Raw genomic sequence first — 16,452 nt, forward strand, 5'->3', positions numbered from 1 at the left:
CAGCCTAACCCGCTGCCGGGGCGGAGCGCGCAATAGCCAATCCACGAGCCGCAACGCGAATATTAATTTCCTGCCCGTTTGCGATTGGATGGCTGAGGGCCTTCATTTGCATATTCATAACCCGCCGGGCCAATGGGCGGCGGGAGCGGGTGAGCAGGCTTGGTTGAGAGGCGAGGGGACGGCGGCGCGCTGCGGCGGCGGGAGCAGAGCGGGGAGCCGGTCCCTGCGAGCCGGTAGTGCCCAGGGCCGGTACCGCCCGCTCGGGGAGTGGAGCGAGGGTAGAACCGGCTCCTCAGGAGGGGGCGACAGGGAGGGGTAACGCTTCCCAGCGGTGCCTCCGGAGCCCGGCAAACTCCGCTCAGCGCCGGACGCCTGAGGGAGGAGCTCCGCCCCCTCCAATCAGAGAGCTCCAGCGCGGCCGGAGCGCAATGCGCTGTGGGACGGCGGCGGGAAGCGGGGAGCCGGTGGGTTGCCGAGGCAACGGGCGGCGCTGCCGCGGGACGCGGCGGAGCGGGCCCGGCACCGGCGCGTCCCCGCGGGGTCGGGCGGAGCTGCCCTCGGGGTCGGGCATGGCCGCGGCGCCTGGGGAAGCGGCTGGGAGCGGAGCTGCGGGTCTGGGAGCTCCCCATTAGAGCCCGCTGCACGCTGAGCAGCAGCTCCCAGCATCGGTTCTCTGCCTCGATACTCTCCGCCTCTGCCATGGAGCGTGGGAAAAGGCAGCTACCGGCCCAGGCCGTAAGCACGGAGGCCAACTCGGACTGCTATGGTCTGCCTGGGAAGGGAAACATCTGTGAAGGAGGAAGGCGGGGAGCTCACCGCTGCCCTGTGATTCGTTATACAGGAGAACGTAAGATTCAGTGGGGGTTTTTTCTGGAGGGCATTGGGGAGGGCTGGAGTGAGACACCACACATGGGTGAAACTCGCTTCGTGGTGGGGGAGCAAATAACTGAATGTTTGCCTCCGAGTCTGCCCTTCTGTCTGATCCTGGTGTTCCTCAAAGCCTCAGGCACCAGCCAGACCCAATGTCTGCACTCCAGTCGCCAACATGTTAACAGCAGCTGCTAATTCCCAATTACATTACATTAATTTGGGTCTTCCGCAATGCTTTGCTTTTAGAAATAAAGACTTAGCGCTGCAGGTTGAGAGTTAAAGGGATTGTTGATTTTGTAACACACTTACGAGGTCTCTTAACAGGACACAGCCTTGGAGAAGTGAACTCAGTTATGGGATAACCACTCACCCCCTGTACCCCAACCTGCTCTACCCAGGCTGGAGTGAGCCCCAGAGCGTGTTCCTGCTGCTGTCACATCAGCTCTTGGGCTTGTGGTATAACTGGGCCAGGGCACTGCTGTGCTCCCACGCCAGCATTGCAGTTCCTGCCTTAGGAAACCACATCCAGTAAAGCAGTGTAAAATGGACACACTCAGCACCTCTCCAGATTAAAGCCACCTCACACTGGTTCCTGGCAAATCATCTGTGTTACAGACCTCAGCCCTGGCAGCATCTGATCAAATCCAGACTAATCTCCTGTATCCCTGCTGTGTTTGTGATCTGTTGGGGGTCCCTCAAGTTCAGTTAGCAAAGGAGTGCAAGCAGCCATGGCCAGAACAACGCTGTCCAGTTGGTGAGGCTGAAGGAGGCCTTGTTAGAGCTCATTTGTACTGATCACAGATGATCCTCCTTAATCTCAACATTTCTCAATTTAAACTGCGATGTGCTTGGGTCAGGAGCACAACTTCAAAGCATGTAAACACTTTGTGTGTCACCATGCTACTGCCATGAGTTGCACACACACACACATGGAATGGCAGTGGGGGCTCAAGCGTTGTCTAGGCAGAGCCTGGCTGAGCCTCTCGGTGAGCTGGGCAGCAGGAGGCTCATGCTGGGACCTTAACTGCCTTGGTGGGCACAAGGGCCATCCAGGCAGTGACAGGGGCTTCATTACAAACCCAGCATCAAACTGCTCAGTGAAGTCCAAATATCCCCATGAGCAGGAATTTGGACATGAAGGGACTGACTAGCTAACATTTAGGTGTGACCAATGACCCCTCAGCTGAAGGACCCTCTTTGGCTCCTGATGTGTACAAGGGCTGCTGGGAGCTAACCCAGCTCATCCCTGCCTTGGCGCTTCTGTGGCTGTGCCAAGCCTGGGGACCCTGTTGAGGACATCTCATAGCAAAATATCAGCAACACTCCCTTGAAAAGAGAAGAATTTCCTCGAAAAGGAAGAGTTCCCCTCCTTGAACAGAATGGAAACCTGCTCTCTTCCCCCTCTGTCTGAGGACTCTGCCTTTTTAGAGGGCAAGTCACCAAGTGTTGCAATACCTCTTCTGCCTCCCCAGTCACAGCATCTTCTACTAACAAGGCAGGATGCTTATTTCCCAGGAATCAGCAGCCCATCATGAAGCAAGAGGGATTAACTGTGCAGCAGCATGTGGGGAGGGATAGTGGCTGCGCTCACAGGCGCAGGAGGAGCACTCGCTCTGGCTCATGTCTGGCCGCGGCTGCTGGCAGAGGATGGTGGACATGCCAGTGGCTGCGCCCGCGATGTCCTACACTGCTGCCCCTGAATCGTTACTTGTGATCACCAGCAACCTGATGCCAGCTTGTGCCTGGGATGTCAAAGGCTCTGTATCCTGTTACTAATTCACTGAGTTTCTGCATTTACACCAGGAACCTACAAGTGAAGGGCTCAGGGTTGTCTCCTCAGTCCTTTATCTCTCCCTGCCGTCTGTGCCAAAATAACTGAGTCTTGAAGCAGCCCCGCCTGGTCCACCTACAGCCTTGATCCTTCACAAGCGGTGCAGGGCATGTGTTTTGGGTATTAGCCATTTCCTGCAGGAAAAAGGGATTGGGATTTGGGATGTCCCACAGGAGCAGCGGAGATGCATGGGTCAGAAGCACATGCTCCTGAACAATATGGGGCTGGAGGGCCCAGGTTCCCAGAGAGGACCGGCCCTGCCCTGCCATGTGGAGCTATTTGGAAGCCTCCCTTGTCCCAAGATTGGAGATGAAAGCAAAAAGATTATCTCTGGAATTAGATGGTTTAGATTGGAGCTTTAATCTCTGATCCTGTCTGCGCAAGAAAATAGTAAAACTCCTTGGGATTATTTGGGGCTTGTTGTACAACTAAAACCACACTTGCAGCAAGAGCTTCTGCTGGACGGAGAAAAAAATGAATGCTCTGGAGACCTGCCTTATCTGACCCCTTCACTGCATCATGGTGAGATCTGACATTATTTGGAAGAGCTTCCAGCTTTCCTTGGAAGTAGCTGTGGCTCCAGGACTGCCTCTGCAATGACACAAAGGTGTCCTGCAACCACCCTTACCCTGGCACTGGTGTCCCTGTGTTTCTTGGGAAGACAAACACAGCTCTGCCATGGTACAAATGCAGGGGCACCAAGGGACACTGAGTGTCACTGGTCCCCACAGGCAGGCACTGTCACCCTGCTGCACGCAGGCACGCAGTGCTGCTGTCCTCTTGCTCTGCACACATGAACACGCATCTTCCTCAGTGAGCTCCATCGTAAGTGAAGCACATTTGTGTACCAACACTCCCTACGGCACACACAAGCCTGCCCAGGTCTCTCCCCCTGTGAATATTTTCCTAAGTACATATATAACTTAGCAGGACTCTGGACTCTGTTCAGTTTATCACCCTCATCTCCTAAGCACAATACAACTGCTGTACCAATAAATATGGAGATCTGTAAATATCCATTTTCCCATTTCTTGGCTCACACCCACATTTCCAAGACCGGACCAGCTCCATAGATACACACATATAGTTTGCATACACCCACTTGCAAACAAACTCTTCTGCTGCTGCACTCCCATGTACTTATCTGCATTCCCTGCTTCAGTGCACACACACACAATCCTTTCGCGGTGCACAAGCCTGTACAAACACGAGTACACACACACACAAAATATAAGGAGAAACAGCTTTTCCATTGCTGGGATGTGAGCCATTGCTGCAGTTATGCTGGTTGGCACAGCAACAGGAAAGCATAAGAGGAAATCCTCCTTTGGGACATGGATTTGTGGACCTTGAGAATTTGAAAGAAAACCTGAGAAGTGAAAGATTTGAGATGGAGGAAGCAGGAGGATATAGGTCCTTAACCTCCCAGTTGGAGAAAAGGGAAAACTGAGAGGAAAACAGCTCCCATTCCCACTGAGAAATGCACAGTAATGATGATGCCCTTTGAAGCCAAGCAGAAATTAGTCCTGGCAACTTATAACTGAGCCTCTGCATAGAGAAAGAGGACAACCGTGGGTCAGGCAGGGTAGGGGAAAGGAGCAGGAGGTTGGAAGCATCTTGGGGTAAGGAGAAGAGGGATGATCACCTGATAGGGCCTGGAGGCTGCTGTCATGGTCACTGCTGCAGACGTGCAGCGTTCTGGAGTGTGAACAAGCTGGAGAGCAGGGCACTGCCAGACAAGGAGGATCAAGGCCAAACACTGGCAGCAACAGCTCAGCTCCCGCAGCACAGCCGCCAGCGTGCATTCATTCACGGTTGTGTTTGAAATCATCTGAAAAGGGGTGATGGTGGCTACTGCTGCCTATCCCCACCCCACCCAGCTCCCCTCTGTGTCCTTTCTCCCATTGCTCCTTGCCATGGCACCATGGGGGCTTCCACCTGCCCCCTTGCAAGCAGGGGGGTGCAGGGGTTGGGGACCCTCACACTGCCCTCACCACGAGGCATCTCAAGGCCCACAGCTGCAGGCTTAGTGGCTGGCAGTGACTCCCCTTCCTGTGGCAAGGACTCGCTTCTGGATGCTGGTGCGGATGAGGTGTGCATGTGCTGAAGCCCTTCTCCCCCAGCCCAGCCACCACCTCTCAGGGACATCCAGACATCATTTCAGCGTGCATATTTATCGCTTTCTCCCCGCAAGACATGTATTTGAAGGTACTCTTGGTAAACATAACCACAGGAGATGCGAAATATGTGCCGGGGAAGCATAAATAACTCCACACAGATAGACACACACACATAGACAGCAAACACAGACACGGTTCACCAAGGGAAACCAAGAAGTGCAGAGCACGCCCTGAGGCTGCCACCAGTCCCAATGGCTTTGCTCTCGTCCACCAAGCCAAGAGGATTTCTCCTGCTCTTGCTTTGCAGCAGCTGGTGGGAGAACAAAGCTGGGGAGGAGGAGTCTAAAGTTGCAAATATCCCATGAAAGCATCATGGCAAGTCCTGGCTCTGCAGTTTCCTGCAATCATTTCCAAGGAATGGTTCCAGTTGTAGGAAGTTGCAAGTCTTTCACAGTGTGAAAGGGTGGAGGGGCATGGGGACCACCATGAGGGAGGAGCAGCAGGTCATCTTGCAATGTCCCAATTGCAGCCAGCCGATAAACCTTCATGTGGGAACATCGGGGCTAGATGCTCCATCTAGGTCCTCTTCTGCCCTCTCTAAGGTGCTGATTCTTCTTTAGCTGAGAATAATCTTCAACGGGACATCATGCGAACAAACTCTGCAACCAGTAAAGAGAGACAGCCCTGAAGCAGACAGCACCCATGGCCCCCAACCCAGCTCTCATTCCCTGGAGACAGCATGCCGCCAGGCAGAAACCCAGAGTCCACACACTGCCAGCAGGTCTGTGCTGCTCCGTGACTGGCCCTGGAGAGCTCCCACAGAATCCTTGCATTACATATAGTGATAGGATCTCACTAGCAGGTCAATTCATTGCCTTGGACTCCTTCCCAGCTAGTGTACAGTCTTGTATGCACAAGCAACTCCTTGTGAGACACTAGGGCAAGTGTTGTCTCCTCTGTAACTTCAGGGGTCCTTGATTTATAGTCTTGGGAACACAGTATGGTTTCTTAGTAAGCTTGCCACTTCACAGAGACACCATCGTGGGAAAGCACTAGTGTTTTGGTAGGTACCAGCATTTTTATAGAGAAAAGTTTACTTTGATGGGCTTCGTGTTTTTAAAGATACAGGCTAACTGTAACGCTACCCTGGATCTACTTCTTCACCACCCTGCAGTCTGTGAAGTTAATTACAATTGTTCAAATTGAGTGTAAATGCCATCAGAGATAAATGTGTTTTCATTTTGCACTTGAATTGCCAAGGAACTAATAACTCTGCAAAGAAGAGGGCAGTGGAAATTACACCCTTGACTTCTCCTTTTCCATTGATGGAGCTGTCCTTTGACAACTAAAGCAGTAACTCACACAGAAAATGATACTGGGATAGCATTCCATGTATTTTAGCTGTCTGACATAATTTAGCTGTGGGAAACAAGGAGAGCTACTGTCATGTAATCAGCCAGCGCATTAGAACAACTGCAGCTACCAGATACTTTCCAGGGAGACACTTCTAGTTTTTGAAGCCCTCAGAAGCTTCAGTAATCCTGAGGACAGAGACTCTTTGTTATGTGGGAGACACAGGAATGCTCTGAGCCAAAAAAAAAAAAAAACAAAAAAAGTCTATTTAATTTTAATTCTGTAGTTCTTCACTCTTACTGCAAAGGGATGTCTGGATTTGCACTAGGAAAACAGCAGCCTGCCACGCTCTCACACCTTCCAGCTCTTATATCCGCTTAGCTGCCTGGTATCAACTGCTTCCCTTGCCAGAAACACTGAGCTCTATTAATACTGCTCCTGCCATGGCTAATAACACTCTGTTTTTCCCAAGTCCTTCTGGCATGAAAAGTGGGAGAAGAAATGAGTTATCTCTAGGATTTAACAAGACACCTCCAGATCAGATATCTGCAGTCCTAGTGAGCATATCTGGCACCAAGGCACAGAAACAAATTCTCTATAAAACCAGATAACAAGGTGAGTGAGAGGAAATGGAGGGTGCAATGCATTCTCCAAACCAATCCAGCCTCCTCACAGCTTTTGCAATAGATTTATTGTCCCATAAAAAGAAGGCTGGCATAGCATGTGTGCACCCAAGTCTCCTTCTCTCTGACAGGGCATCTCTCTTACCATGCTAGAATTATGAAGACCAAATTGAAACTGAGATGCAGCAAGAGATGATACACAAATGAACACTTCAGCTGAGGAATTTCCTGTGGGGGCCAATGTTCTCCATTTTCCTCAGATGACTAGGAAAAACAAGTCTTGGGGTTTTTTTCCATACTTCAGATACCTGGGCCCTGAGCATGCAAATCTTTCCTTCTGCTTCTGCCTCTGAGCTGAAACTCTGACTCACACCAGAGCAGGTGGACAGGGAGTGTTCATCCCTTCTCACCTTCAAAATCAACACGTCCATCTCCATTCAGATCCACATCCCGGATGATCTCTTCAATATCCCGATGGCCCACCTGCTGCCCTAGAAGCTTCTTCATGGCTTCTCGCAGCTCACTGGTGCTGATCTCCCCATCACCATTGGTGTCAAACTGTGAGTACATGAAACATACCATCAGGGGAAATACAGTTAATGGAAATGGATCCTGCTCTGGGCTGGATTTTGTACTGTCCTGCTCCCAAGTGCCCTGGTTTTCCTGCATTTCTTTTGTGTCCCTCCTTTTCCTCCTTTGCATGTCTTTTGGATCCAGTCTGTTTTTTCCTCAGAAACCCCTCGTAACTGCTGTGTCTGCACCAGCTTTCCTCTTCCTTGCCTCAAGGGTTCCCTTATCTTAGTGACTTTCTCTGCTCCTCCCTTGTTTCATGCCTGGCTTGGCTCTTTCTCTGTCTTGCACTGTGCTGCTTTCTCCTCCTCTTCTCTTCCCCAGTGGGTCTTCTCTCCTTCCTGCCTCCTGTTGCTCACCTCTCTGGAGGCACACAGTAAGGAACACTTACCTCTCTGAAGGCATCACGGAGCTCTTTTACGCCAATCATGTCTGCAGTTTCTGCTAGCAGCTTTGGTCCCATCAGCTCAACAAAATCTTCAAAATCCACATGGCCACCCACTTGGGATAAGACAAAACATTGTACGTAAGAACTCCATATGTTAGCCAAGCCTAGCACTCACTTTGCACTTCTGTGAGCCCCATTGGTTCTCCAGGAAGCAAAGCACAGAAGATGCAGGACAGTGGAAGGGAAAGCAGAGGTAGTTTTACACTGTCTTTGTATTTTCTGGATTGTGGGCTAGGTGGAATGAGCCCAAGCTATTCCATCCTAGGCTGCCATGGACTGTCACATCCTTATGGCATCACATCCTAGGATTTAGAGGCTTGATCATTTCTAGTGCTTACAGCAACCCTCTGCTGCGCCTGAGCCAAAGGATATGGCATGGGCACAGCATGATGTTCCTGCATGGCCTGGGCAGTGCCCTGCAGCAGTGGTGGAGTCTTGCTCCATTAGCAGTGCTAATGTATGTCCAACTGCTCATTCATAGCATCAGTCCTTTTTCTTGTTTGTCCCTATTTAAAAGCTGGCAGTAACACTCTCAAATTCCTAAGCACTTGTGTGCCAGGGTTATCAGCAGCTTTTGTGTGTGCCTGGTTGCGTATGTAACAACAGTTTTCCTTCCCCTGACCAAGTAATTTGTCCTTTTTACATCATCATGCGTCAGAAACGACATGCACTAAACACCCTTTTCCCCACCTGGCTGAGAGTAATACCCTGCACTGCCACAGCCATGAGGCAACAAAAGATGATGGGGAAAGACAAGGAGCACAAACACAGTGACTATGACACATCTGTCACATACTTCCACGACTCCAGCAGCTGCCCCCATCTGACACTGCCAGCACAGCTTGCTCACAGCCCATCCCCAGGCACGCAGCTGGTCCACAAACAACCACCACAGAGTGAACAGCCCATCCATCACCCATCTGACCAAAGCTTCTCCATCTTCCCAGGCTCCTTCTTCAGTCTGACATCAGCTGACAACAGCTTCAATATGACAACACCCACAGCCAGAGCACTGATGTCTAACTGTCCACATCAAGAGCAGTTTTATACCTGACAGCACAAGCATGAAGGACAACCTTTCCATTCACTGTTCCCATACAGCACAGTCCACACAGTCCCTTTGTTAAGCAAGAAACAAAGACATGAATTCCTAGGACCACAAACAAACAGGAGAGATGAAAGGGAGTGAAAATGAGAACCAAAAGAAGAGGGAGTCTGAGGGAGGGAACCCAAAGGAAAAGAGAGCAGGAGATTGAGAAAGCCTGAGGCAATGATGCAGGGCATAGCAGCGACAGGGAGCCACAGCTAGGTGGATGCTACTCACAGTTCATGTTGATCTGCTGGGAGAGCTCTATTAGCTCCATTTCAGTAGGCATGTAGCCCATGGTTCGCATGCAGTTCCCCAGGTCTCTGCAGTTAATAAACCCATCCTTGTCTTTATCAAACTCCTTAAAGGCTTCTCTTAATTCTGTGGGAGTAGATCCAGAAAGAACAATATTGTCAGTGGCAGCCTGAAATACCTTTTCCAAGAAACCTCCCCAGAATCAAGAGCACTTTATGAGGCCAGACTCCCTCAGATAGTCCATAAAGTCCCTTTGCAGATCTCCCTGTAAAGACCAATGACAGGAGCAATGTTAAACTCCTGTATCAGCAGCACTGCTGACACATTCCTTACAGGAAAGCTTGCTTGTACTACAAGTGTCACAAACTGATCACTACCAAACTTCACTCCCTAAAGAAACTGAAACTAGTAAGTTTTCCCAACTTTTACCCCTGCACTATATTATATAGCCCTCACTCTAGGGATTAGTAGGTAAAATAGCTTCCCTGGAGTCATATACTATTGTATTACACTCTACAACACTTTCTGTGGGAGCTGGGGTGGTCAGCAGTTCTCTGACAGCCAATATCCCACTACTTTACTTATCCTCCCACCCTGAAGAGGCTGGAATGGATGCAAATTCCTCCACAGTCAGCACTCTCACAGTTTTCTTTTGCTGGGGTGTCCAGGAATTATTCCAGTAATCATCTCCCTCAATTTGCCCCAGATTATTTTACCCATGGGGGCCAAGCTGGAAGGGCCTGCCAGTAGGAGCAGGTTTTCACTGGGCAGGGAGAAAGGTGACAAAGAAGAAGTGACAAATTTTACCTTCGATTTCTTCCGGACGCAGTTCTCTATCCTGCAAGACAAGAAAATATTATGTTAAAGCTGTTTGCTTGCCAAAAACATAGTTTAAGAACAGCACTTATTGGTGCAAACAGTTCTGGGACAAGCCAGAAAGTGAGAGAAGAAACAAGAAGGTGATGACATGTTTAATACCATCTACTCGTCAAGGCTCCCCAGCTCTCCTCCCCAAAGGTAGAGGCGTTATCCTGCACACTTTCCTGTGGAAGCCCCTCTCCCTCTCATCTGCTGACAGGGGGATGTCAGATGCTCCCCCAAAACAGAAGAGACCTGGGCCAGCACAGGAATACGTGTGGCCTCCCTACCTGATGGTACTATGAGCACCTTCACGAAGCTCCTACGTCATTCCCCAGCACCAAGTCCTGGAGCAGAGACTGTCCCTGCAGCAGTTATGATCTCTTCTAGAGCTCTGATTGTATCTCTTACTGCAGCTCCTGCTCACAGAGCCAGATCAAAACAGCTGGAAGCAGTCCCTGTAACCAGCAGGTCTCTACAATCATCTGCTTGGATCACTGCTTGATACCTGTCCTTCTGGCATGACAGCAATAGCCACAAGCTCTCTTCAGCCCACGTCCCAGTGCCATTGCCTACAGTCAGTCCCCACAAAAAGGTAGGAACTTCTCCCTTCCCCCCAGCCTCAACTCCATATACAAGCGCACGAAGGCAGACACACGACATACACATCACCAAGGTCATCTACAAACAAAACAGGACAAGGATTCACCATGTTCAGGAAACACTGCAACTTCAAACATCCAATTTGAATTTCTTGGAAGAAGGGGAAGGGTATAAAAGAGTATAGGAGAATTCCAACACTGCACCAGGAAGAAGAGATGAGCATGGAAATGCACTGCTTTCTGGTTTAAATGCCGTTTCTAATTCCTTTCATGGCTCCCAGGCAAATCCAAAACAATTGAGAATTTGGAAACACAGAAATACGTTCTCTTTTGTCGTCTCACTCTTGGCTTTTCCCCTTAACCATTCGGAGTTTCTCCTTGCCTTCCAGGTGTCCTCCAGCCTCACCACATGTCCCTGGAAACAGTGCCTTTGATCAGTTTGAGGGTGATCCTTTGCTATTTAACCACAGGCTCCTCTGGAAACTCTAATGGCAGCTGCTCAGAGTGCATAGCAAACTAGGACACACACTGGTTTACGTCTGTGCAGAAGTGGGCTGTGCCAGAGAAACGACCAGCTTGCCACTCATAACCTTCCCAGAGGCATCTCTGTGCTGGATGGAACTGTCGGAGCGCGCTGGCTCTGCCATTTCATCCTTCACAGAACTGGTATTTTCAAACATGTCATCCCATTTGTTCTGCTTTCATCAACAGCAAGTAATAAAACAATTCAAACTCCTCAGACCGGATGCAGGACGCGTTATTGCCCCCCTGCCTTAGATAAAACAGCAGATGAAAACCACGTACGATCAGTACCAACACCTTGTGCACCTCATTCCAGAGCGTGTGGACGTTAATCCCTGGGGATCCTGCTGTGTGCCAACAGCTCAGTGCAGCAGCAGATGCAGGGTATGACTGCAACAGTGCAAAGGGCGCTCTGATGCACCGGCAGGGCCTGTGGTCTTGTGGGAGCGGCTGGGGTAGGACCCAGGCCTTCCGCTAGCACAGTCATCACAAAACCATCCTCCTCCTCCTCACTCGCTGAAGACCACACTGAAACCGACACAACTGACACATGCCGGAAGTGGGGGCTTCAGCACCAGCTCTAATTCTGCACATCAAGGCATTCGTGTTTGCAGGGCTCTCAGCATATCTTTGCACATGCAGATTGTAGCATCAGAGAGCCACAGACTGCAAATGCAAAAGGAGGGGGAGGGCTTACGTCCCTCCAAAAATCTGACTCAAGCGATAACTAACGTCATGAAGAGATTTTCTGTTTTAAATTTGAAAGAAGAGCCCCTAAAATGATAAAGGAGGAAAATTGCTTGGGAAGAAATGGGCTGAATCACTCTACAGCTTTTGGAGAACATATGGAAAGAGGAATAAAACTGTTCAGAGTTTAGATCCTAGATATGAGCAGAGGTGACCCTCAGAGAGTCCATTATACATAATGGTTTTACCTTCATTTATTTCTTTTCTATGCACAATAAATCCTGTTGGTCTAGAGAGTCAGTAAAAGTAAAGCTGTTTATCAGATGCACTTATTCTACATCAGGGTAGTTACAGACATCACTAATCCTATTTTGGAGGCTTCTCATGGCACTGTGAGTTTCCACAGCCTAAGCAGGATGGATACCTGTCCAGCTGTGAGCCTCCCACTAGAGAGCTGGACCTACCTCCTGTGACAAGTAGCTCTGTGCATGTCAGCAGATGTGCTTGTGTGAGAATGCTATGTTTTGTGTTCTAGTGAAGTGGCACAAGGAGTATGTGATCACTCAGTGGCTGAAGGTTAGGAAGAACGAAAGCCGTTCAATAATGACAAATAATGACTATTTTTTGTGTTGCTGGTTGAAGAAGGTGTTTCAGAAATAAAGCCCTAGATGTCTTATAAAGCTCTAGATAACCATATCAATGCAAAAGTAAGACAGAGATGTTTTACAGAGGCAAGAAAGCTCTGACACTCAGGGAACTGGAGCGAGCTTTGTTTCACCATAAGAACATGTAATGCACCAGGTGAATGTCTGACAATGCACATATTCATTCACACATATCCATAAAAACTGTGCTAATCATATGTTTGTCTATGTCTTTAAACTCATGCTAATGTAGGAATCAAATGTTTATGTAAAAAATATGTTTTACTTCTTGTAAAGATGTAGTACTGGGGTGCATATCTATGTATATTCAACATGTCCAAGTGTATATAGCTGAATTTACATACAAACACATACTTATATTGTCTGGATATAAATGCATACATTAGCTGCATATGAACGCATAGTTACAAATAGGTGTGACTGAATGGACAGATGTGGTTTTGCTATCTGTGTGTGTATAAGGGTAATAGCTCCTGTTAGTCTAGCACTATCTGCAACTATGAGGACAGACTGATGTTCTTTGGTTTATCTGGCTGGGGTTGCTCCAGTGTCAGGCTGGATATGATAGTGTATAAGAGATAAGCATTTGGGTATTTGTGAGGAGGCAGATGCATGCTTATTCCTGCTGGTACTGGTGTGCTCACTGTGAGCTGGCAGGAACAGTATCAAATATGGACAGCTTGTTCCCAATACGGATGCCCTGATTTGCATTTAAGTGGCTATTTAGGCCTTAAATGCCAATCTGAGCCTCTTGGAATGAAATGTGGATGTCTTGCTGGAATAGCAGCTTTGAACACTGGACTCCTCCTGAGTCCATATGATTACGTAAGTCCTGAAGTCCTAAGTCCTTCTCCTGAGTCCATATGATTATGCCTACTTGAGTGTAGGCTTGGATCTAACTTCCATAGCTGCATTTTTAGAATCCTTCCTTGGTGTTTAGGCACGGGGGGTATCTCTGCACATCCGTCAACTTAGACATTTGCCTGTGATTGTATTTGCACTTGGAGCTGGAGCCGGGATGCTCAAGACCCAGGGCTGGGGGTTACAGAGCTCCACACAGATGGAGCATGTGGGCAGCTCCGCATTCCCCGCTCACATCCACATGGCTTTGTGCATGTCTCGCCCGGCTAGGTGTAACTTACGTACAGGCTGCCTGTTTTCTGCGAAGCCCTTCCTCAGGAAGATGCATGCCGGCCCCAGCAGGTTGTGCATGACGGCGCAGTTCTGGGCCAGCACCATGAGCGGACCCTGGTACTCGCAAGCCGACGGCCCCTCTTCACTCGTCTGGACAGCTTTATAGCACGTCTTCTCCTCATGGCGGATCTTCCCAGCCAACCAGCAGCAAGCAAACAACACAACAGAGGATGTTACCTCCCCATCTCGCCCAGCCGTTCCTCTGAAGTTCTACTGAACCGCCTCGCAGAGACATTATTGCTAAATTTCCTTCATATGGTCCACACTGCGTCCCCCCCACCGCTCTATGAGGATTTGTACAGAAGCAGTAAGTCCAGGAGTTCACGTTCAAAAGCTGATAGAAGTACAAGCAACCAGGAGAATTTCGCTTTGAAATGACATCAAACTCTCAGCACTGCTCACATCTACCCAGCCACAGCCAAAAGAGCTGTGCTCCCACCATCAGTCCCAGAGTTAACAATCCCTTGAATGAGCTGCAAAGGACGAGCACAGCCCAACCTAACAGTACGTGTGCCAGCCTGTGCCTAGGGCGAAGCTGCTGGCAGAGCCACGTCAGCAAGGGCATCCCCAGGAGACCAGGCAGAGCCTGCACAAAGACACTGCATGAGGCTCCACGTCACATTCCAGCCACACAGCGTCACACACTTTGTTATTAGAAGAATGTTATTAGAAGGCCATTTACAGCACCAGGTGGCTCTGCCAACTGCAGGGTCACTTCTAATTAGTTACATCCTCAGGGTCTCAGGCAGTTACTGCACTGGCCTCTTCTAATCACTGACAGTCCCAAAGTGGAGACCAGGCACGGGCACCACATTTTTGTCTGTTTGCATCTGCACACGTCCTGCTAAGCTAGGGCTCCAGAACAGCACTGGATTTTATAAGGAGGCACTGCTTTCCTTTTATAGAAATGCATTTCCCTGGCTCTGCAAGAAAACTCTTATCCTGATATTCCCATGCAGCTATAAAAAGCCAGCACAACCCACAGGACCCTTGGTTTTATAGAATAAACATTAATCATACATCAGATTCCTCTTCAGGAATGATTCTACTTTTACAGATGGTGCTCCCAGGGGTGATCAGAGAAGCTCTGTCAATTGTCATTGTCTCTATTAACCCTTTCCTTAGAGCCTGAGGTGCCTTTTCAGGCTAAAAGACCAGATACACACACATGCCCCATTCACACTTGTCCGAGTCTATTGTATCTGCTTGCTGCATCTGCCATGTGCTATTACATTGCACACATGGTTTGGAGTTTGCCTTTTTGTACAATCTTACACCAATCTGCTCATGTATAATGTCATGTGAATATCAAGCATCAAAACAAAAACAACTCAAAAAGCAAGCCATGGAGAAAGAAAACGATGAAGCAGGAGAGCAGTTTCATTGCAGCCACAGATGAGGAAGGAACGTGCCTCTGATTAAACCTGACACATAGGACACTTGTCCTTAAAAACCTGAAAGATGAGCGTCCGTCCGCAAATGGCATGTTACCAGCTCAGCTAAATGTCAAGACATCTGTGTTGAACTGCACAGCTTTGTGCTATCAGTGCAATGTATTTTCAAAATTATCAGTTTTATTTCCTGGCACATTTTTCACTTTAATACACCAAATAATATGAATCACTTAAAATAGTCCACATCGATTCTGCGTTTAATTCCAGTGAAGCCACACGAAAGACCGAAGGCCCCACAGTCCCTGATGCTTGCTGACCCTTTCAGTCAATGGAGTTTCTTACCAAGCCACAGAGCGGCACCACATAACAGTCATCCCATTATTTTCCTGTGTGGAAAGAGTTTGCCAGTTGATGAAGCAGTTGCCAAAAGCCACCAAGGATCCTGACCAGACAACCCACTGCAGCGCTAGGACAAGTGTACGGCTCAGCGAGACACCAGTAGGAGCTGCTGTAGGCAGAATTCATGGCATTTGATGTTCCCTCTGCCAGCAGCACCCCCTGGTTTCTCCTGCAAGTATCCCCACAAGTTCCCTCCACCATGTTCCTCCTACATCCCGGCAGAGCCAGGAAGGGAGCTGTAATATGGGCACGGGGCAAAGCAACAACAGCCACCTATTACAGGGGAAGCAGCAGCATGCATGACGAGGAAAATGCAAGGACAGGACTGGGAAGCTCAGGCTTTCCCTGTCCTTTCCCTGAGCAAAGGGCCACTACCCTTCCTAGCAGAGTCCAGCCCTTGGCTGTGCCAGACCAGCATACTACGGAGAGGGAAGAGAACAGGCTGATTTAGAGATGGCTGCAGTGGCGGTGAAGGGTGGCAAAGCGAGGGACCTGGATGCCAAAGCTTTTCCTTTCTGCACAACAAGATTCTCTTCATTTTCCTGCCTGTGTGTCAGAAGGACTTCACAGAGCAGCAAGCCCAGAGGGGCTCCATTGGGACAGCAGTGCCTCTCAGAGGGAAGGGCAGCCAGGCTGGCTGCTGGCATCACTGCAGGGACACTGATACTGAGCACTGCCACCCAAACCAGCATGGTACCCCCATGTCAGCCAGTCCCAGACCAAGCCAGCCAGTGCCAGGAAGTGACTCCCATACTTCGGGCTGAAACCATGTATTCAAGAGATGAGTCTGTAACCCAAGAGCAGCTTTCACAAACGTGTCTACAGTCCCTCCTCTTTACCATTTCAGCAAAATGATTTTGCCCAAGGTAAAATCTGAGAAAAAAGACCAGGATTACAAAACAGCCAAGTGAAGTTGTGCAATGTTAAGACAGATCTGCAAAGTCTCCACTATAATCATGTGTGTTGTGATCAGA

General features: G+C 49.3%; 1 protein-coding gene across 4 annotated transcripts in view; it reads right to left on the reverse strand.

Annotated features, from left to right (window-relative positions):
* Window positions 1-4,877: 4,877 nt before the first annotated feature.
* CABP1 (calcium binding protein 1) overlaps window positions 4,878-16,452 on the reverse strand; it is a 28,038-nt gene continuing 16,463 nt past the window's right edge. For 2 of the 4 annotated variants that reach the window (XM_030502217.1, XM_030502219.1), the window contains exons 2-7: window positions 13,638-13,814; window positions 9,965-9,995; window positions 9,140-9,283; window positions 7,759-7,868; window positions 7,208-7,355; window positions 4,878-5,480 (exon numbers count right to left, since the gene is read on the reverse strand). In XM_030502217.1, the coding sequence (XP_030358077.1) occupies window positions 5,455-5,480; window positions 7,208-7,355; window positions 7,759-7,868; window positions 9,140-9,283; window positions 9,965-9,995; window positions 13,638-13,814 (636 nt within the window). In that variant the 3' untranslated portion in view covers window positions 4,878-5,454. The remainder of the gene's footprint in view (window positions 5,481-7,207; window positions 7,356-7,758; window positions 7,869-9,139; window positions 9,284-9,964; window positions 9,996-13,637; window positions 13,815-16,452) is intronic. The other 2 variants (XM_030502218.1, XM_030502220.1) reach the window with 1 other exon arrangement.

The sequence above is a fragment of the Strigops habroptila genome, chromosome 11 (assembly GCF_004027225.2).
Source record: "Strigops habroptila isolate Jane chromosome 11, bStrHab1.2.pri, whole genome shotgun sequence".
In the NCBI taxonomy this organism is placed as follows: Eukaryota; Metazoa; Chordata; class Aves; order Psittaciformes; family Psittacidae; genus Strigops; species Strigops habroptila.